General features: G+C 28.8%; 1 protein-coding gene across 1 annotated transcript in view; it reads left to right on the top strand.

Moving 5' to 3' along the window:
* Positions 1-19450, top strand: part of CapaR (Capability receptor) — an 83626-nt gene extending 64176 nt beyond the window's left edge. The window contains exon 11 of the mRNA XM_065505397.1: positions 18856-19450. Coding sequence (XP_065361469.1) covers positions 18856-19005 — 150 coding nt within the window. The 3' untranslated portion in view covers positions 19006-19450. The remainder of the gene's footprint in view (positions 1-18855) is intronic.
* The last annotated feature ends 4916 nt before the right edge of the window (positions 19451-24366 follow it).

Raw genomic sequence — 24366 nt, 5'->3', positions numbered from 1 at the left:
TATAAAAATGAAATGGTCCATGTATGTAGTGACATCACATGAGAACGGCTGAAGCGATTTGGCTGATTTTTTTTTATGCTATTCGAAATTTTGACGCGATTTGATGGTTTATAAAGGAAAAAAATTAAAAAAATCTGGGTAAAACTGGGATTTTTGGAGTACAGTCAACTGTAATAAAAAAGCTCCCTAAAGTATGCAGTACAAATTTAGATATTTTATTTGCAAATAAATAAGAACACTCAGGTTTATTTGTGTTGGAGAAACTTGAAGAACTAACATTAGTAAATGCTACCGGGCGAAGCCGGGGCGATCAACTAGTTATAAAATATTTGCAAATTCCATTATAAGTACCTTCGTATTCTCATTCAGTCAGAACCGTGTAAGCTTAATTTCATTATTATAGAACATGAAAAAAGTACCATTAGACGAACCAAAAAGTACCATTAGTTGTACGTTTTTGGAACCTTAATATAAATAAGCCCCTTATCATTGATTCTTAGCTCATTAAGAAGCATATTGGCTAACTTGTATGTCCATAAATAATATAAAATTTAAAAAAAAAATACCATTAGAAGAAATAGTACCAAGTTCCCTTTCAAACACCCGTCAATTTTTAAATTTCAAAATATGCGATTCTGGCGAAACTTTTTGTGTCAAATATAAAATATACAAAATAATACCTACTAATCACTACTTACACAACAGCTTTTTAACTCATTAATTTTGAACTCTACACCTTCCAACACGAATTCCAACTAACTGTCTTATGGTTAATTTTTATATGACCGAACATTTTATCCAATTTGTCTGTATAATTTTGAATAAAATGTATTTTCCCGCTTTTATCCCTTTTTGGTACTTTTTTCTTCATTGAGACGATATAAATATTATTTAAATAAATTGCAGTTTAGTAGTTTAAAATTTGTAACAACTCTTTATTTATTTAAATTTACACAATAATTTAAATAGTCACTATTTTAATACACACTTATATTACACCCTGACTCACTTCAACTTGCTGCACCTATTTACACACTGCCATATTCTGGAAGCATCATGAATTATCTAACGGTCAAACTAAAAGGTTCCATTTTCAAAGATTTCGGCAGTCTTAATTTTCATGTTAGCAGCTTTGACAGTTAATGTTGCCAAGTATCTAGTAGGGTATTCAAATTATTCGATTTTTCTCTTGTTCGAATAAAACGAATAATTCGAATAAGAGATTTTAACTTGTTCGAATAATTCGATAAGACGTTTAAAATTAATCGAATTATTCGAATAATTTAAATTTTTTTAAAAATGTAATGAATGAAGTTTTGATGTAGGTTTTTTAATATTTTATTGTTAAAGAAAAACAAAAAATAACGTTAAAAAACATTCGAAAACAAAATCCATCCTTAAATTTTCAACAGAAATATTCTTATCAGATTTACTCCCAAACAATCTTCAAAATAATTGACTAGCAAACCCCTTAGTTTCCGTTTTTAAAGCTATGCTTTACAAAATGTGACCTAGTTGGATATGATCCTGAATTCAAGTACAATATTTTTTAATGTCGTTCATTAATTTGGGTTTTAAATGAGTAACTAATTTTTTAGGAAATTAATTATTCAGTTTTTCTAAATTATTTATAACAAATTGTATTATACTATCATACAGGGTTTGATGCATTTGGCAGCTTTCCCAGCACCAATCTTTATTTCGAGATTTGCTTCGATTTCTTGACTTACCAGATGCTGAAGAGTTTCTATTTTGTCGTTCAGTACTACGACTAACTACGAGTAAAGTTATTAACTTTCATCTCTAATGCATCGATCTTTTGACATAACATTGAAATATATTATGTCAAAAGATCGATGCATTAGAGATGAAAGTTAATAACTTTACTCGTAGTTAGTCGTAGTAATGAACGACAAAATTAATTTCATTAATTGATTTCATCTCATAAAGTTGTGGTGAACGTAAACTCATAATTAGTACCACACTAACATCACTTACTTGACTAATAACGAAAATCGATCTGACACCTTCAGGTAATTGTTCCAAAAATAAGGTTTTGATTAAGTAATCATAAAGCTGACCAGAAGCAAGATTTCTCATAATTTGAAGGAAATGCCAGGGTTTCTGATCGCCAAGTTGATGACTTTTCAAAAGTCTGCGAAGTTTAGACTCTTGAGATTCGGAAACGTTTCCAATTAAATGATCCTTAACAGCTTAGTACTTACTGGCCTATTTCAACGTAATCATTATAAATTTCATCCTCAATATAACCTTCGACGACCGTTTCAAAATCACATTCGCCACCACTTTAATCTAGTTAATATTTTAATTGTTAATTGCGATTCTGCTAATATTTCGGCATCATATTTTCATGTTTAGACACTAAAATTTCTGTTTCGAAATCAGTTCTAAAATCATTCAGTAAATCACAAATATTTTATTCCGTACCTTTTATTTTCATTGGTTCAATCCTAAATGAAACATTTTGAAAGACTTGTTTTTAGATTTGTAACATCTTGCAGTAATATTTACATATTTATAGAAGGAGCTATCGGAACACTCATCCACAGTGATAGAAAGGCTCTTTAGTTATTTGTTGAATTTCAGAAACAATGCAATTTTTGTATCCATTATTACTTATTTAAATTTGGAATTTGAAAAATTTTAAGCAATTTAATAAATTTAAATATGTATGTACATTTATTCGTTTTTACATAAAATTTTTCAAATTATTCGTTATTCAAAAATGGTAATTTTTAAATAGTTCGAATAATTATTCGTAAGAAATTAATCGATTAATCGTACGATCATTACTCGAACGAATACGCTAGTATCTACTTATGACAATGTATACAAAGGCTGTTGGATGTGGAAACCCACGTAAAATCGTTAAATTCAAATTAATAATTTCGTAACAATATATATAGATAGATTGAGCCAAGTGTATTTTAAAGCATCTAATTTTTTATCCATCTCTACCTTACACCTGGCTAATACCCTACCAACTCTTTTAAAAATGTGTTGTTAGTAAAACAAAATTAAAAACTTTATCTCTAAGGTTTAATTCAAAGTTGTTTACATATTCCGGGTACATAAATAAATAAATACAAATATGTATATGGTTTCAAATAATACCACATATATAAAAAGTTACACACATTTGACATTTAAAATACGAGTAAAAATCTTATAAAATATGTATAAATAATGCTGTAGGATTTTACTACTATTATTATGTGGGTGGCAGAAATTGCAGGGAAAGTGACCACATACATAATCTCATCGTAAGACTAAAAGCAACCATAACGATAATAGAGTCAGAGATATACCTACAGGAAATACAAAGCAGTATTACTTTTCCCATAGTTGACGTCATATTTTTGTGCAAAAGGTCATAATATAGCAACATCTATGTTGACTTCATATTCAAATAAAGTTTCATTTTTAATTATATTTCATATTTTTTAAACAATGTCAGAGATGTTTTTATTTGTCATCAGATACTGCCTGCAGTACTTTTCTAAACACACTTTAATTCTCATGTGATTTTCCATACGATTGAGGGGTTTGAAACTTGTAAAGGTCATACAAGACTCTACAATTCTTTATAGCATTTATAAAACTCCAATTTGAATTCTTTTAACATTTTGTTAAACAAATTTTAAAAATGTAACAAATCGATGTATTTTGTTGTTGCGTCAGTCATACAATTTGGGGGAAAGTGATTATTTTTCCTCTCAGTTGTGCCTCTAGTTCTACCCCATGGCAGAATCAACCAGGTAAAATTATTAAGGAGAGTTTTCAATATTTACCCCTACAACGTCAAACTATGGATGTTATCACTTTATGTTCTCATTTGATTTGTGCACATTTTCAGAAATTTTTTGCGTTAAACTTTAATTTTTTACACTTTTATTTCTTAAAATTTATTTTTTTTTAACACAAAAACTTTTCAAATATATTTTTTTCAACAAAACTGGAATTTAATTTATTTTGTTTTTAGACATTCCATTTTAAAATTTTTCATTTTCTTTTGTTTGACATTTTAGGGAAATTATAATTGAGTACATACTTTCTAATAATTGTACCTGGTTGGTTCTGCCATGGTTCTACCCTATGTGTGTTAATTTCAAACTCGAATTTAATTTGATTTTGATAAATGACATTTGCTCGACTTGATATGAAGTTTTCTTCAAATCACTCTAAAAGCTAAATACAGGTAAGCCTCCACTTACGCGGTTTGTTGCGCCCAAAAAAATTGCGTGTAAATCAAATTCGCGTAGAACGAGGTTCTAATTTAGAACGAAATGCTTTTGTGGGACCAATAATTTTTTATTTCTCGTAAAACAATACATCAGTCACATAACAAAAAATAAATTTTGACCTAAAAATCGCGTCAAATTCGCTTCTGGATTTTTTCCGTTTCTTGTTGTTTGAAAAACGTTTCATACGATGCAATGCTTTTTTTAAAAAAAATATTCTAATGAGTTTAAACGATTGTACAAAGGATAATTTTCAGCAGAAAATGAAGTCAACTTGAGCCATTTAAAGAAGTTGTCTTAATTTAGCAGAATCAAAAGTGTCGGCTGTGGCATTTGTGCATCTTCGGTAGACTCATCAGATTCTTGGGCTATTTTGATAAAATCTTGCTCTGTTGGATCTGTCGTATCGTTAATCATTTTAAGAATATCAGTCTCGTCGAAATTTTCATATAATTCTGATGAGGTAGCTACTTCTAATATAAATCATTATTTTTAAGATAATTATTTTTATCAACAACTTCCGGCCGTAGCTTTTTCCAACAGCCGTTTAGTGTGGACGTTTTTAGATTGTTCATGGATTGCGAAACAATTTCAACACAATGTAAAATTGAAAATTCTGTCCATAAGTCTGTTAAACTTCTCTTCCAAATAATGTTGCCAATATTTGGTTGCCGCGTTATATAAAATCGTGCAAAACCAGTCGCGTATTTAAAAAAATTGTTGCTAATTTGAGTTCGCGTTATATCGAATTCGTGTAAATAAAGTACCGCGTAAATGGAGGTTTACCTGTATAGTGCATGGGATGATGTTTAAAAAATAATGTTTTCTCAATAAAATATTAAGATTCTTTCATTAGATCGGAAACTCTCCTGTCAATTACCTAACTCAGTTGTCAAAAACCTAAGTGATAAGAATGTATTATTAAAAAAAAACTATGTGAAAATAAAAAACAACACTCGTATGTGTGATTATTTGTAGTGACTTTTTTGTTTGAGTTATTTTCGAGTTTCCGCTCTATGTGTTTTTCTCTACATATCGATATTTTACATCATAAACACCGAATATATTTGATTTTGAGTACTGTAAAATCTAAGGAAATATTTTCATATTAAAATAATGTTCCACGCTAAGTTATAATCGATATTTAAAATAAATTGAGAATAAGGTTGAAAAGGCAAAGAACACAGATATTTCTCAAATTGAGAATAAATTACCCTAATTGTATAGAAAACTATTATTCTCAAATTATTTTCAAATCGTTATCAAACGATTGAGATTTAAGATGAAATTTGATTTCAAATCATTCAAAATTTTAAATCAAACCACCTTGTGTACTTGCGGAGTGTCTGAATGATTATCGTTTATTCCATTAGATTTCTCTAGTCAAATATATCCACTTAAATTACTTTTCATTTGTTCTTCAAACACCATTTTTTTATTTTTATACCCTTCACCATGAGTGGCAAGGGTATATATAAGTTTGTCATTCCGTTTGTAATATCTACATTTTTCATTTGCGACCCCACAAAGTATATACATATATTCTGAATCGTTATAGATAGCGGAGTCGATATTGAATTATTAAATAAATAAATAAAAAATAAATAAAATATAGCCATGTCCGTCTGTCCGTCTGTGTGTTGAAATCAACTTTCTGAAGCCCCCAAATACTTACATACACGAATGATACATCAATATCTCCGAAATTCTTCCGGCTCGGTTGGTCCACAAATGGCTGAGATATAAAGAAAAAACCAGGACAACCTCGAATTTTGACCTATTTTTGACCCATATCTGGATTACTAAATCATTAATATAGACAATATGGATATCTAATGATAGATATTTCAAAGACCTGTGCAACGACGTATATAAAACCATAGTAAGTTGGACCTACAATGGGTCAAAATCGGAAAAAATATTTTTTAACCCGAATTTTTTTTTTCACCAAAATTTTTTTTCACTAAATATTAAAAAAAAAAAATTTAAATTAAAAAAAAATTTAAAATTAAAAAAAAATTATTAAATTTAAAAAAAAAATTTTAAAATTTAAAAAACAATTTCGAAAAAACAACTGGAAAAAAAATTTAATTTTGTTTACTTAAAAATATTTAAAATTTTTATTTTAAAGTATATTTTGGTGAAGGGTATATAAGATTCGGCATAGCCGAATATAGCTCTCTTACTTGTTTTTTAATATAATCAATTGTGTTTATCCGTTTTCTTTAAGACATCGACAAAATAGTGCAGATTTGAAGTGGAAATCTCCTCAATTATTGATTGAATTTAGAATTGTTTAAATATTTTATAATGAAATTTTCACTGCAACTGCTGAAACGCCCGTAGCAGCTACATCCGAACTGTGGGATTTCATTAGTAAGGCTTTTGAGGATCCTCTAATGCATCGTCACTATGATCTTTCTGTCCGATGGAAAAATTTAATGGTTTTAATACAAATATTATTTTTGGGGTGGATTTGCCCTTAATAATTTTTTCTTAAATTATACTTGCATTCACGAATAAACTTCTATATGACGATATATAAATAAAAATGTTTTTTTCGCCAACAATATTTATATTTAATAAAGTACTCATTTTTAAAAAAAAAAAGAATTATTACTTGTAGACATTTTATGCTTTATTGTCCCACCATTTATCCAGCTAAAGATTGATAGTATTTTTAAATTCATGACTATAAAACGAAAATGATTTACTGAAATATTTCAATGCTCCAGCTCTTTTGCTCAAGAGCTAGAGCAACACTTAGTTAGACTGTGTTATTGTTACCTACATATCGTCACCTTAAATGCAAACAGACGTTCTTTTTGTCATGCTCATGCTCATTTTTAGACCCCTGCGATAAATTTTATTAAAGAAATTCAAATGCAAAAAATTGCCAAGAATACTTTTTTTTATAAAGTTGTTTGCTTCTCATGGAAAAGAAAATAAGTGTAGTTACGTATGTTAGCATTTAATACATAAACGATATAATTCATAAACTGTGTTGCCTATCTTGCAGATTGTTGCAGAATTCTCAACCAACAAAACCTTGGGGCTTTAAAATTTGTACTTTGTAATACAGAAGAATAATAGAGATAGTAGCCATAGAGAATTATACATACACGCAGAGATAAAATATAATTGGGCATGGTTACTGTAACCATTTAAATAGTGTTACAAGATTTTTAACAATATTATAGTCACAGTAACTATTTACATGATTGTGGTAACCATAATATGGTTAATTTATGATTCACATGATTGTATCAACCATATATATGGTTACAGTAAACAAATATATGTTTGTGGCAACCATATTTATGATGATTAATTTTATCATAATATGTTGTTCTCAGATTATGATAAGCCTTAAGCCGAGAGCAACAAATTATGATAAGTCCTTCATCATATGAATGGTTGTCACAAACATATATATGTTTACTGTAACCATATATGTGGTTGATACAATCATGTGAATCGTAAATTAACCATATTATGGTTACCACAATCATGTAAATGGTTACTGTGACTATAATATAGTTAAAAAACATGCCCAACTATATTTTTTCTCTGCGTGTAGAGACGACATCATCCGTTTTGTCAAACAAAAAAAAACAACAAATCATATATCTGATACAACAACAATATTCATACATTGAATAGCATGTATTTTGTTGTTGCAAGAGTTAGATTTTTGACAATCACGTCTCGTCTCTATGTTACCCTATGACTGTATCTTTAATTAAATTTGACAATTCTTAGGTAAACATAAACAATTTTTCTTTTCATTAATGTGCGTTTGTACTCTACACCATCATCACCATTATATGTTTTAGCTGATGTTTGTAACGTCCAAAAATAATGGTCCCACATACACCTCTGTTTACCGCTCGACTCAAAATAACTGAGGCGATTCAACGATGTCTCTCTGTGACATCGTGACACCATTGAAACGTCTTCATGTCATGAATTCCATAAAACATCACAAACAAATTGACCTTGGCTTTTCCGATTTTAACAATATTCAGTAAATACCTACTTTTAAGAGTTTTTTCTGTGCTGTTTAGTGGAATTCATGATATAAAAAAATCAACTGAAATAAGTTTCCGGCAAGCATAAACCAAAGTATAAATTTTGAAGCAAATTTGTGGTGGTTCACACTCGTCAAGTTAATAGAAGATAGAGAAAGTAATATATTAAAATATTTCCAATCTCCACTCCTCTCTCATCAACAAACTCAAGACTTGGTCAAGTAAACTTGAAGTGTGTGGAACAAAGTGTAAATTTTGAAGCAAACTGATCCATTTTTAGTGCTGGTTCACACAGATCAAGTTTACTTGCGCAAGATTTTCCTCTTTTTCTTCCTCTATATTCTATAAACTCAAGAACCAGCACTTAGCTCCTATGAGACTGGTGTAGGGTATCGTATAGTCAGTCATAATCAACTTTACTTTCTAATTTCTTTTAAACCTAATATGCTTTGGCTGTAATGTTAATTTCTTGTATTTATTTTAATTTAATCCAATTTTTTGCATGTCTTAAGGAATCTCTTTAACATTTTTGTTTTTAATAATAAGTGCAAATAAAACATTTTTCTTGTATACTGTTTTTTTGTTTCTGTTCAAAAAACAAAGGACGTCTTCTTTTAATTTCTTATTTAAATGCCATAAACATGCTATAATAATGGCAGTTAAGTAGAAAACGCCAAATGCCTAAAAGTATGCAACTTTAAACGAAACAACAACAGGAACAGTGGAAACAAATAAAAAAGAGGAAAGAAAAGTCAACAACAGATTAAATTGTTTAGTAAATTTTATGCAAATTAACATAAGAAAAAATGAAAGCATACACACACACATACGAAAAGTATATATGTACTACCACATACTAATACAATATGTAGATATTTATATTGTATGCTGTTGTTTTTTTTTTTTGTTGAAATTTTTTATTATTCGTATAAATCTTTTTGTAGCATTCATAAACAAACAATGTGAATTGTGTTTGTGTGAGAGTTTTTTTAAGCACATCTCTTGATCTTTAAGTATTTTTCTAACATTGCCACCATCTAAGTCATCCGCATCATCATTGCCATTGCCATTTGCAACACCAGCGTCGTCATCATTGCTAAGCGATACTCTTACTCTAGGGTTTTTTGGTTGCTACTTCTCCAGTTTTATTTTTTATTCTATGATTTTCTAAAACTCATCCTTTTCATGTATTTACTTTGTTCGTTTGCTAAAGAAAATTTAAATATTTGTTTGGAAAATGTTATAAAATTCTGAACAACACTATAAAAAACATACAAAACATTGGGCAGAGGAGATTTGTAGTAAAAGGAGTGAGTAGTAGTTATAAATGGAGGAGACTTGATAGTATGAGGAGTGTTAGTGAATAAAGATTCAGAACAATGTTGATTTATGCCAAAAACTTTATCATGTTGTAGACATTGGAATACTTAGACACATGTTTTTTTATACAACTTGTCTTTTTTTTATTCTTTAGAGTATTTCTGTAACTTTCCAGTCATAGTTCTTGTCATAGTCGCTCGTAGTAATTTTATGTAGTTTTGTTGTTGTTCTGTCTCTATGTTGTCACTTGCAGTAAAAGATTTATGAGCTGTTATTTTGCATACACAATAATAAAATAGCTTTAGTGGACTAATTTCGTATGGAATACTTGAGGGAAAACTTTGATTTTCATGAGAGTGTTGTACGGGGATGTTGGAAGCGTTATAGATTGGTGACATATTTTTATAACTAAAATATGACTTTAAACATACGTATATTTTAGCCTAGAATTTATATAAACTATGGAACTTTTAGAACAACAGCAATGATCTAGCATTTCTTCTTACTCAAAAGAATTTAATCTGGGGCAGAATCCTTGAATTTTGGGCATAGTAACTACTCAAGGTGTACGTAACATATATGGGTAAAGAGCTAATAAATCTAGATCTTCTAAACTACTACTTAGTTAGTCCGTTTGCAAAACGATGTATTAACGAATCGTAGAGAAGGACATGTCCCTTAATAATATGAAATTCTTGTTAGAATACAATGTGAAATACTGAGTGTCAAAGTTGACCAACTCGGCTTAGGAATTCTATTGGTTGTATAACTTAGAAATGCGGATTTTTTTTTAAAATTGTCAGCTTTTATTTTAATTATTTGTACAATATAAATTTATTCAAAGTCTTGGCAATTGTTAGCTATGAACTTCTCCCATCATTCTAAAACAAATAGTAGTCGAACGTGGCTATAAGATTATCTTGGCGAAATTTGAGTTTTTTCGTTGCAAAAATCATAACTTTAAAAGCAAACCATATAATCAAAAAATGTAAAAGGCATATAATAGATAACACAGGGCAGCAAAATAGAATCCATCGATTTTTATGATCGATATCTCATTTTGTTCCTTATACATGTGGCTTTGCGATAAAGCAATAAACCTGAACAATTTCTGCCGTTTTCGATTTTTCATGATTTTTTTAAAACAAAAAAATTAGCTATTTTCACGTAAAAAATATATTTTTTGCTTCAATTTGTTTTATAACTCGGAAACTACTGAGCCGATTGAAACGCAATATATATGTGAAAATTTGTACATAGCATGGGCAAAATGTTTTCAAAATTCAATCAATCGAAAGAAAAACATTAATTACTCAATTTAATGTATATTAAACAAAAAAGGAAAATTTTCTGAAAATTAGCGAATTCGCTTAATTGTGAATAAATTCGAAAAAAAATCAGTGTATTCTTATGTTCAAAATCTTATTTTGTTGCTATTATGAGCGGCTTTGCGACAAAGTAATAAATCTGAACAATTTCTGCCGCTTTCGATTTTTCATGAATTTTTTAAAACACAAAAATTTGCTAATTTCACGAAAAAATTATATGTTTTGCTTAAATTTGTTATTATAATTCCGAAACTACTGAGCCGAATAAAATGCATTATATAAACAGATTAAAGGTTATGTAAATTTGAACTTTTCTAAGTTTACTTCAATATTACCTGACTAACCCTTTTTGAGTTATCATAAATGTGGAGAAACATGTAAAAAAATTCACAATTTTGGAAAAAAAAATTATTTAAAAATCTATCCATAGAATTCAAAAATCTTACCATTTTTGTTACCATGATGCATCAAATCTATATGGTGGTTAGTTGAAGCCTTTTTTGCTGTTGACCTGTGTAATTGATCAACCTATGAAATGAGTGTTTGAAAAGGCATCTACGCCTTTTAGGTTCCTACTTATGGGTTAGCCAAATTGAAATTTGTGGAAAAATTGATTTTATGGGAGTAAAATAAAATATATTTTTTTTTAATTTTTGATTTTTTATGTTTCTTTTTAAAGGCTTTTATGATTTAAAATTATTCCAGAAAAGATTTTATTTTTTTAATTTTTTTGTTTGATTTAAAAAAAATATGTTTTTTTTAAATTTTTGTAAAATATTGCTCACAATCCATAAAAGAGGGTATGCAACACATTTTTGGAACCATGTCTTTTTTACCTCTAGCTAAAAACGGGGCATGGTTTGGCTGGTGGAAATTTTTGCACTAGATAAAGGAATAATCAGAGAACTTATTTTGAAAATATAATATAGAAATTTATAGTTTTTTTTATTTTCCATCAAAGTTGAGAATTATTGCAAAAATTTATCGATTTACCTAGGCAAACACAAAGCAAACAGTACATTTCATTTCATTCGTTTCTTAATAATTAGATCTATCAATACAATCAAAAAGAATGACTATCCGTTATCTAGTTTTCGAGATACTATATCCGAAAGCGGACCAAGTTCCCTAAAAATGGTCTGTTTTTTTGAAAACTGAAAATCAGTCAACTTTGAAGCGCTATATCTTCAGAAGTAGAAATCTGAAATCGTTGAACAATTTCCTGTAAAATAGGTTTAAACAATATTTTTTTAGGGGCATATGACATTTTTGATTTGTGCAACCTCACTTGTTCTACAGGCGCCACTGTGCGTCGTCATAATGCACTATGTGTCCAAAAGCCAAAATTGCGGCAAAAATTATTTCCAAGGGATCTAGCATCATAAAACTTTGTGCAGAGACCCCTGCTGCTAAAGTAAGTATTTTCAAAAAATTGGCAATACCCCCTTCCCTCTTTTCTGATAAACCCCCCCCCCCCCCCACCAACTCACAAACATTTTCAAAAAAGATCTCAATAGAATTTTTTTTTTTAAAAAGAGAAAGTTGAACATTTGAATTTTTGCCGCAAAAATTGGAAATGGGCACATATATGTAATGGTTTTGGGTGAATCCTGCAGCTTGTAAATGTTTTGCAATTGCTTCTTGAGTAGCTCCCAATGATTTTGCAAGTGGCCTGGGCGATATTTGTCTTCCGTGTCCAAATCATCACATCTGAACCGGACAAACTATCTCTCGTAACTTTTTTTTTGGAAATAATTCGGTAACTCGGGAAAAATTTGTTTCCAAAAATAAAAGAAAAAATATATGGTATTTTTGGGAAAAAACTTAAAAAATACAATATCTCCTATAGTTCCCGAGATACTCAATTATTTCCAAACCACTGTGTAATGTTCAATAACTAAGTGGGAATAAATGACAGATATGTACTCTTCAAAATTACATAGAAGTTATTAAAAACATCTATTGCAAATCACGCATTTTTAAGCCATACACCCAATATATTACATGAATTTTTGGTAGCTTACCAGGAATAAGAATTCAAATTTTTAAAATTTAATAAGATCGATTAATAGTTTTGGTTCAGAAATTAGGGGCAGATCAACTTTTCACTTCACATTAAAAAATGTAGTTAAATATCAAACAAAAATCTTCTTTTTCAAATGAGCTAAAGTAAAACTGCTTTAAATTTAATAAAAATAAAAATCACTTTAATCAAAATCCAGTCATTGACTTTAATCTCTGGCATTTCTATTAAATAAAACAATTCTAATGGAATTTATATGGAATTTATATGAAGCTACTACAGTTCCTTGGCATTTCCTCAACTAAATAAATTAATTATTTCATGCTTCATTAGAGTACTTTTTCCGTTTGCATAAAAAATCCCAGATTAAAGATATTTCTTTTGTATACTAATTTAATACTTCCTTCTATTTTCAACCATTACAAATTCAGTTAATTTAATGCTGTTAAAGTAACTACCAGGGATTTAGTTCAACTAGAAAATTTCTATACAAATATTTATTTATGTAGTCATATTTATTATTGTATTGTAGAGATTTTAATTTGTCACACATTCCTTCATGCCACCCAAAATAGAAATGAATGAAAAGTGAAATTAAATAAAGCAACAAAAAATTCCAACTTTTTGTAACGAGTTGTTACAGGAACAAACATCAACAATGCTCTTGTCAAGATTATCCTTAAAAAGTATTTATATTTAACGGAATATCAAAGACAAAGTTTTGTAAGATTTAGGTTTTTTTCTTTATTCTTTCATCATCAGTTGTAGATATTTATGTAATCTTTTATCTAAATAAAGATAAAAATCCACCAAATATTCTGAGCAATTTTTTGGTTGTGTTGACAAACCCAAAGTTTGTAGTAATTGTTTGCTGAATCTGTCAAATAACTTTTTCAATGTTTGTCATTTCTCACTGTGTTTTCTTTACTATTGTAGCAGAAGTTTTCTTCCTTGTTCTTAAATCTTAAACACCGTTCTCATTATTTGGTGGTTTCGAAAAGAAAACGAATAAGTTTTGTTGGAAAGAAGTTTATCTGTTTACATATTTAGATTGATAGATTTTTTTAATGAAATGTTTTGTATTTCGTCTATCTGTATTTGAGAGACAATAAAACTTAAAGAGGATGGGTTTGTTTGTTTGGTGTTATTTTAATGAGTTATTATTTTAACCAACTATATATTTACCAAGTAATGATTAAATTTAGTTTTGTTTTACTTTACTTTACTTACAGTTATTATGACTTAAAGATGATGGTTAATACAAACTAAAGAAAGTAACAAATTAAGAATATTTTACATTTTTAAAGAGCGAAAAATATGTGGAATGAAAAATATGTGTAAAATTCCCTATAGACATTCCAAATGTTTAATGAATATTTTATGGTACAAAATTATATTTTTGACATACATATGTATTTTTCTACATGTATACAATTTTCATACCCTCATAATGTGTTACATTTTTAACGATCACAGAAGAACAAGAATCATTGCCATTTATGCAATTTTCTTTTATGTAGCTTCTAGATATTTTAAAACACTGAATGTTGCTTCCATTTTAATACTTTTAATCAAAAACAATTAAAAAAGTATGGTCTTTTAAAATTTCATAATTTATTTTCGTGAGTGATTTTCGGAAAGGGGTCCGTAATAGGACCCCTGATAAAATACCAAAAAAAAGGCCCGTGTCTCCCAGTTTTGCCAAAAGTCATACATTATTTTTAATTTGGGGCCTCGGTGTCATTTTTGTAAAAAAAGTGATCATATTCTCAGGTTCATATATTGCAAACTTTTCGGAGTTTAGCTTTGCTTTCTTATCATAAAGAACAAAAATTGTGAACATATACATAAATTCAAAAAAACTTCATCTTCAAGATCAAAATCAAAATCGCAAAAACTAGTTAGAATCAGTGTTTAAAAAACTAGACTACAAGTAGCAGTAGCAACGAAAAAACACAAGTAGTCTAGTTAAAAAATTAATAAAAACTCGGAGTCAATAATTACTACTACTACTGCTACCTTCACATTTTGGTAGCAGTAGTTGTAGTAGTATTAATAAAAGAAAAAATTAAAAGTAGTAGAGTAATTTATTTTCTATTGCTACCTTAAAAAAGAAAAAGTTTTGATGTAGCAGTCATTAGTTTTTTATTAATTCTGCTACTTTTAAAATTTAGTAGTAATAGAAGTAGCAGTTGAGGTAGTAGAAGAAGTAGCAGCTAAGTAGCAGTTGAGGTAGCAATAAAATAAGTCAAAAATAAAAATCTTCAGCCAAAAAAGTATATTATGTGTTGTTGTTGTGAATGTATATTTGTGTAAGTTGGTCGTGTTGTAAACAAAAGTTCGGCTTTTTTGTTATACATACAGAAAACACGATCTTTCTGTTAGCAACACGAACATCTGAGACGAATAAAAACGAATAATTCTTTCAAACTCTCTCAAAACAAAAACAACACACAGTGTTTAATTCTGTCAATTTTGGTGTTATGACTGAAGATTTTCTTTTTTGACTACTTTTATTGCTACCTTAACTGCTGCATCAACTGCTACCTTAAAAATTAAAACTCGATATAGAGCAGTAGCAATGATTTGTATTTTTATGCTACTACTCCATTTACAATTCATGTTTTATTACTACTGCTCTGTTAAGAGTTTTATATTTTGAAGGTAGCAGTAGTTTTAAAAAAACAAGAAAACGAAAAAAGACAAATGCTACTGCTACCGCTACATACATTTTTTTGAAGCAGTAGTTGTAGCAACAGTTAAAAATTTGTTAGTATCGTAGCTTTTTAAACACTGGTTAGCATACAATCAACTACTAAAATGTACCTAAGATCTCAATAAACAACATTCTAGAATTTTTTTTTTTTTAAATTTTTACAAAATTTTTTTTTTTTTTGATTTTTAAATTTTTTAGTGAGAAAAAATTTATATTTATATATTGTTTGGTAAAAGAAAAAATTCGGGTTAAAAATATATTTCCCGATTTTGTTCATTATGACAAGAGCTACAAATTTCCCCCAGAAGTCAAAGCAAAGAAATGCCTCTAAAATGAGACGGATTTGAAGAATTGACCTCGTTCTTCAGTTCAATATGTTGATGAAAAGTTCAAAAAAACTGAAACAATAGCAATTTCTTAAGGAAGATTATTGATTCACTCACTGTTGGGACGGAAAATTGAAAGAATGGTCAAAGTTGATTCTAAAAATATTTCAGAAGGAGAAAAGATGGTTGTTAACGCACAAACCATTCGGAATTTTCTTTATCTCAACCAATGTGTTCCACATAAGAAACCGTTTACTTCAAAAAATAATTGGAAGTAACGTTAGGAGTATGCCAAAAACTATGTATGTAAATAAAGCGGAAGACTTCTGGAAATATGTTATATTTACTGACGAAAGCAAGTTTAATATTTTTAAAATTACAATCAGTTATATTTTCAACTGTTTAAAGTACGGGCAATTGTTTGAGTCAGCTCACAAGGACGGAAGGGCATCGTTTAATCGACTCATAAAGTGATTCTGAGTCTTGGGCGTTACAAACATCAGCACAAGCGCATAATACCATCCACACTATGTTGGTGTAGGGTATAAATATAAAAGATATTCATTAACACAAACGAATTTCAAAAACAGTATTTTTTTAAAAAAATAACAATTAACAGTTTAAACAGTGCTGCCTTGACATTATTTAAAACAAGTAAAAGAGCTATATTCGGCTGTGCCGAATCTTATATACCCATCACCAAATTATACTTTAAAATAAAAATTTAAAATATTTTTAGGTAAACAAAATTTAAATTTTTTTTTAGTTGTTTTTTCGAAATTATTTTTCAATATTTTTTTCTAAATTTTATAATTTTTTTTTTTAATTTTAAAACATTTTTTTTTTTAGTTTTTAAATTTTTTTTTTAATATTTAGTGAAAAAAAATTTTGGTGAGAAAAAAAAATTCGGGTTAAAAATTTTTTTTTCCGATTTTGACCCATTGTAGGTCCAACTTACTATGGTCTTATATACGTCGTTGCACAGGTCTTTGAAATATCTATCATTAGATATCCATATTGTCTATAATAATGATTTAGTAATTCAGATATGGGTCAAAAATAGGTCAAAAATCGAGGTTGTCTTGGTTTTTTCCTTATATCTCAGCCATTTGTGGACCGATTTTCTCGATTTTAAATAGCAACCGAGCCGGAAGAATTTCGGATATATTGATGTATCATTCGTGTATGTAAGTTATTTGGGGGCTTCAGAAAGTTGATTTCAACACACAGACGGACAGACGGACATGGCTATATCGACTGCGCTATCTATAACGATTCAGAATATTGTTACGAAATTGTACTTGAATTCAAATATAACGATTTTAAGGGCTGATTTAAAAGTAGCATAATGCTTTCAAATAACAGTGCTGTAATAGCAAACTGTAACATATCTGTGGGCATTATTAAATAAAAGCTTTCAGTTGACCATTGATCGTAAGTTGGCAACGCTGTTTGAATTCGAATATTCAGTTAAAGAACATTGTAGAAAGTACACCACAGATGGCGTATGTATTAGTAAGATCTAGAATATTCGAACTTTGACAGTTAAAGAGCAATCTAGAGTGCAGTGTTATAAATAGTGGCAGAGGTTGCAGTCGTTAGTCAGTTTATCAGGGACGCTTTTCGAATAAATATCAACTGAGTGCCTTAAAGTGTGTTGTGTTTTTCAAGTAAATTCGTGTACATTATAAATTGTGTCTGTATTTCTGCGAATTTACAAATGTGTATCCGGTTTATTTAAAGGAAATAAACCAAACGTTTTGAAAAGGTTAAAACGTAACTTTGTGGGGTCGCAAATGAAAAATGTAGAAATTACAAACGGAATGACAAACTTTTATATACCCTTGCCACTCATGGTGGGGGCTAAAAAAAATGTTTTAAATTCTAAATACATAATGCAAAACTTTAGTTTACATGATAATCGTATATTATTTAACAAATATAAATCAATGTTCATATGTAGTGAATCATAAAAATTGAAAATACCTACACCCCTGATTAATGATTTCAAAATTATTTTATAATTTTCATTCCTTTGCTATAAGTTTTTTAAACACACCCAAAAATACTTTATATGCCAAAAAAAAAAAAAAGAATAGAGGCCTAAAATACATGATGATATTGCAAAATCTTTGAATAACAACAACCATTAACATTATTTACAATATTAAAAATCTCCATGGACTATTGTTCTCCTACCATCAACACTAAAATGCTATAGAGTAGATATTATTATGTTCATATCATAAATAGATTTTGATTACATATCAAATACATTTATCATTTTATAAGGAACGTGCACAAACAGAACATGTCTGGTATTTGTTGTTATATATGGAAGTTAACCTAACCTCAAATAATATTAAATACATACACACACACATTCTTTACATACATATGTATGCATATGAGGAAAATCAAAAAAATTGTATTACTTGTATTACTTTTAGGTTTCCAAATGAAAAAAATCAGTGACACATATTGGTAGAATCTATGAATCCGAAATTGTAAGTTACTGAACTTTCACTTCTTACAGTTATGGTGATTTAAAAACTTTTTAGCGTAATGAGAAAAATTGTTAACTCGAACAGCTTTATTTATAATTCTTTTTTTAAAGCTTTTATTAAAATTCCGCAAAATTTTTGATTTTCCCCATATACATATGTATGTAGGCATTGTATTTAATGTTTGAATGAGTTTTGTTATTATTAGAATTTGTTCCTTTTTGCAGATTTTCTAAATTGTTTTCTTACAACATAAAATAACACTCATACATTTTTAAAAACATTTATTTTTCATCTTATTCCATTATTAAAATTTCTTTTCGATTTCTTTTTTCTTCGTTGCAGGACATACCGGAAAACCATTCAACAAATTTAAGTGGCACAAATGCCGTAGTGGTTTGTGTCGATAATGGTGTTAATGGCCGCACAAAAGTTTTCACCGAAAATGAAGCCCAAGAAACATTATTAAGCAAAAATAACGAAACCTGCATTTAGGCTGGTTTGCTAGGAGCAACCTGAGTTAAGGTGCTTAAGAGACTCATTATTTGAAATGGTGAAACACAAACAAACAAACCTAAACTAAACAACGAACAAACCAAACAAAAGAAAACAAAAATAACTCTTAGAAAACACAAAAAGACTTTAATTTTTAAGGTAAAGTTTTGCTTTTGTTACTTTTTTTATACAAGTTAGACAAAAAAAAATCCCCAAAGTTTATGGAAAATTATTATTTTTTAATATTATTTTGGAAAACAAAGGTGTGTCTCTTGCCCATAATAATATAAAGAAATAATGAAACACAATGAAAAAGTCTGTTTATAAATATATTTATATATAATTTTTAGGTTTATTACAATATATTTTACTTTTTATTTAAAATAAAAGAATTATAGATATTTTTGTAGAAAAAATAAATGAGATTTATTACAAAAAAAAACAATGTTTGACAAGAAAAAAACTTAACAATATTCGGCTGGTTCGAATTCTTTGTATACCCTGTAAAAAAAAACAAAAAAAAAAAAACATTCCTTACCAGATAATGGTGTTCTAGGTCATATTGTCATAATGTCCTAAAATATTATTTTAGTTTAAATAAATTGTTGTTGTGTTGCAAACAAACTATATATAGTTCAAAAAGTCTTATTAGTTTAGAACTTTTTTGTTTGAAACACAACAAAAATTAGTTTAAATCATTGTCTCCAGCAGTACGCCCGCGGGCACCGTTTATGTGTGAGTTTCTTATATATGTGAAACCGAAATTAAAAAACGAACATGAGTTATTTTACAAGTGTTGCCAGTGAAGGATATTTTCATAAGAAATTTGGTTCAGTGTACACACATCGTAACACTAGAATACAAAGCAAATCTATTGTTGTAAGAGTTTGGTTAACAATGTTTTAAACTAATGTAATATTATTGGACATTATGACAATACGACCTAATAGCAGACCGTTTGAATACCCCAATTGTGATTTTTTATTGAAGCATAAACTATACAGGATAGGGTTATATATAAAAAATATCATTGGACAAATTTCCTCATTTTTTTGCTGGCTCATGCGCCCTCTTTTCTCGAAAGTTTTCATGACATAAATTTGGCTGAATTTCATTAATCCAAAGTCCAGTTGTCTCCATTAATGATTGTCGTCTTGTTGGCTTACACCTTTGACTATAAATAACCCCCTAAAAAAAAATCATTTGATGTTAAATCTGTCGATCTTGGGAGGGCAGCTTAGTTTCATGGGCTGTATGGCAATTTAGGGATTTTTTTGATTTTTATCTCTATTGACGGTACAAAGGTCGTGGCGAACAATTCTCTCTGCAGAATATTTAAGAACATATTGGAGCATACGAAAGAGATTTCAATTTTTTAAAGTCCAACCTCAAAACTTAAGCTCAACTACACCTCATCTATAGCCATGAGAAATTTGTATTAAAATCGGACTTTCCGATTAGAATGTACAGATTTACTTCCGCTTTTGTTCAGCTGCTAAACTGTTGTTTTTTTTTGGTGGTAACACATTACTGCACGCATTTTAAAGTGTAATAAGTTTTCTTTCCAACCCCACGGACATCACTGAAAACGGTTTCTTCAGAATAACTTCTGAATTTGAGGGTGTTTCGGACATTTTTTGACACAAATTCTAATGTACTCAGCAAGCCCTATAACCTACGCTAGGTCGTTTTCCAAGTTTTTTTCCATCGTAGCACCGTGTAATCATTGTTAGGGTAGGGTATACAAATTTAATAGCAAATAAAATTCTTAATATTATGCTGCTCATTTTGAAGGCATTTTTAAATGTCAAGTAAATCATACTAAAATTATAAATTATTAAAAATTTTAAAAAATCGTTATTCTATTTCTTAGATAATAATTTGTTTTTTTTTTAAAGAAATGTGCTTAAAAAGAACACCCAAATACTAAACAAAGTTAATGAAATTTAAACATTATTTAATAAGTAACAACTAACAAATTCAAAAAATAAATAATTGTGATTAATTGTGATTCAACTCAGTTCTCGGTATGATTTTATGTTTAAAATTGCAAACCACTTTTAATCCACAAATCAAATAACATGAAATAAATAAAGAAATGTAATTAAAGTCAAGTTTATTGCAACAGCAATAAATTTCATGCTAAAGAATTTCATTTCCTCAGCATAAATATTTCGTTGATTTTTTTTATATAATTAAAAAGAACATGTTGCTGAAATTACTTTATATTTTGTATATTTCATTATTATTTTTGCTATTTTTAAAATTGTTAAATGTTTTTGTGAAATTCATAGTTAAAGCCATTGTGTATGAGTTGTAAATAGTGTAAATAAAGAAATTAAGTAAATATTGTATGTAATTTATTAATAACTCTATATATATATATATTGTATAACTATTTAAATAAATCTGTATAAAATGAATAACAAAAAAATTTATTAAATGTTGAATAAATAATAATAAAAATAAAAAGAAATACAAATTATTGATTTTATTTAACAGTAATAATATGAAAATTTGAGATAAATAAAATAAAATATTTTTGGAAAAACTATTTTTAATCACTATATCTCAGAAATATTAAAAAATATTGCAATAAATTATTTAAGGAATATTGTAGAGTGAGAACATTAATTTCCTGCAATTGCAAATTAAAAAGTACAATCTCACATCTACTGCTTAATTATACCGTCCACCATGAGTGGCAAGGGTATATATAAGTTTGTCATTCCGTTTGTAATTTCCACATTTTTCATTTGCGACCCCATAAAGTATATATATTCTGGATCGTTATAGATAGCGGAATCGATATAGCCATGTCCGTCTGTCCGTCTGTGTGTTGAAATCAACTTTCCAAAGCCCCCAAATAACTTACATACACGATTCATACATCCATATCTCCGAAATTCTTCCGGCTCGGTCGCTATTTAAAATCGAGAAAATCGGTCCACAAATGGCTGAGATATAAGGAAAAAACTAGGTCAACCTCGATTTTTGACCTATTTTTAACCTATATCTGGATTACTAAGTCATTAATATAGACAATATGAATATCTAACGATAGATATTTCAAAGACCTTTGCAACGACGTATATAAGAAGAAAAAAATATTTTTTAACCCGATTTTTTTTTCATCAAAAATTTTTTTTTGTCATAAATTCTTTTTCCAAAAAAATTAATTAAAGAAATTTAAAACAAAAAATTTTGAAAAAACTTTTTTTTAAAATATTGAAAAACAATGTGGAAAAAAAAAATTTTTTTTAAAAATTTTAAAACATTAAAAAAAATTTTGATTTTGTTTAAAAAAATATTTAAAAAAATATATATTTTTAAGTATAATTTGGTGAAGGGTATATAAGATTCGGCACAGCCGAATATAGCTCTCTTACTTGTTTTTTTTAACGTTATTATTTTAATATTTAATATCTTCGTTATCTCTTATCGTCTCGACATTATAACAAAATTAGTAAAACTCTGTTTAATTTGAGAAAAAGTGCCGCTGAAACACACCGAAGCTTATGGTGAATGTGTTTACGGTTTCAACGTGCGGTTCAGAAGTGGTGATTTTTACACGGAAGACAAATATCGCCCAGGTCAGCCAAAAAAGTTTGAAGACCAAGAATTGGAGGCATTACTCTATGAAGATTGTTGCCAAACTCAACAAGAGCTTGCAAAATCATTGGGAGCTACTCAAGCAGCAATTTCAAAACGTTTGCGTGTAGCAGGATTCATTCAAAAGGAGGGAAATTGGCTGCCATACGAATTGAAGCCGAGAGACCTTGAAAGACGATTTTGCATGTCCGAAATGATGCTGAATCTTTTCTTGCAATGAAAAATGGATCCTTTATGATAACTCGAAGGGAAAGACATCCTATGTGAAGCCCGGAACCATCCGAATCGACACCAAAGCCAAATATCTATGGCGCTGAGGTAATACTCTGACATGAAACCGTAATATTCCAGCATGACAACACTCGTTCACATTATGCAATACCTGTCAAAAACTATTTAGAATGTAGTAGTAGACCTTGCCCCGCTCAAATACTATTTTCTTTGATCGATGCAGAACGCTCTCTGGGGATATGCTTCACTTTGGAACAGAATATGCGATATTGGCTTGATTCATTCTTGGCCTCAAAAGATGATAAGTTTTTTTTGGCTAGGAATCCACATGTTGCCAGAAAGAGAAAATGTCATAAAATGTTTTTAAATTTATCAAAGGTTTATAAAACAAATTTCGTATGGAAATTAGCTATGAAACACTTTCGCAAGCCAGAGAATTTCTTAGTTGGCAAATCAATGATTTTAATGGAACTTAATCAGATGATAGAGAATAGGATAGGCAATAATATTGGAAAACAAGAATCTAACTTCTTCCACAAATCCAGAAACTAAAAATGTCTAAGCTAAACATAAGAAATATTCATAAAGTAGGCGTGGCAGTGGGCGATCACAAATACAATAGTAATGAAGCTGGCTTTAAACTCATAATTCACTTACTGCTAATTGTTTTCAAAAATAATTCAACTATTTTTACTTAAAAGAAATTTGAAAAATATTACTAGATTACACAAACTAAACATTAGCCAAAATCCACAAATTAGAAGTGCCAGTGTTAGCTTCAACTATCTAAACAATGAGAAAACATTGTAGAGTCATGGAACATTCATGGGTTGTAAACTCTCATTCGACTCTCATATGAGTAATAAACAGAAATAAAAAAAATAAATTTAGGATTTAGGCTGTAAACACATTAGTAATCATTACAGAAAATATGAAAACAAATTAATTTAATCTAGGAAAATAAACATACATTACGGGCTAAAGTATTATATGAAAATTATAAATTTTCTCACTGAATACAACCCAGCAAAAATTATGGTTTGGAAGTATATAGCAGAAGTAGGTGCAAATACAACAAAGGTTTCTAATTTATCTATAACAGATATTTTAAAAGAGCAAACATTTACAAAATGTTAACTCATTTTTGAGATCCAATTCACCAATATTTATTGCTGGGATTTTCACGTGTCTAAATGTGTGTTTCCAACTGATAAAAGATGTTTATATTCTACTTCTTGTACAAACATTAATAAGAAATAATACTTATGATAAAATGTTGATAATAATATATTTTTGCAGCACATAATATTCTTACAATTCAGTAGTTTATTAAAAAGAATTATAAATATAATGTCGTGTGTTTTTGATTTACCTAGCGGCTACGTAGACAGTATATAATGGAGACTGTGTGGACTAATCTATAAATGACACTGATATCGAGTCTATAGTCGTGATTGTGGACGAGTCTATAGACGAGATTGTGGACGAGTCTATAGACGAGATTGTGGACGAGTCTAT

Source organism: Calliphora vicina, chromosome 3 (genome assembly GCF_958450345.1).
Source record: "Calliphora vicina chromosome 3, idCalVici1.1, whole genome shotgun sequence".
In the NCBI taxonomy this organism is placed as follows: domain Eukaryota; kingdom Metazoa; phylum Arthropoda; class Insecta; order Diptera; family Calliphoridae; genus Calliphora; species Calliphora vicina.
Note: the sequence above shows the minus strand (reverse complement) of the source record. Positions and strands in the feature narration are given on the sequence as shown.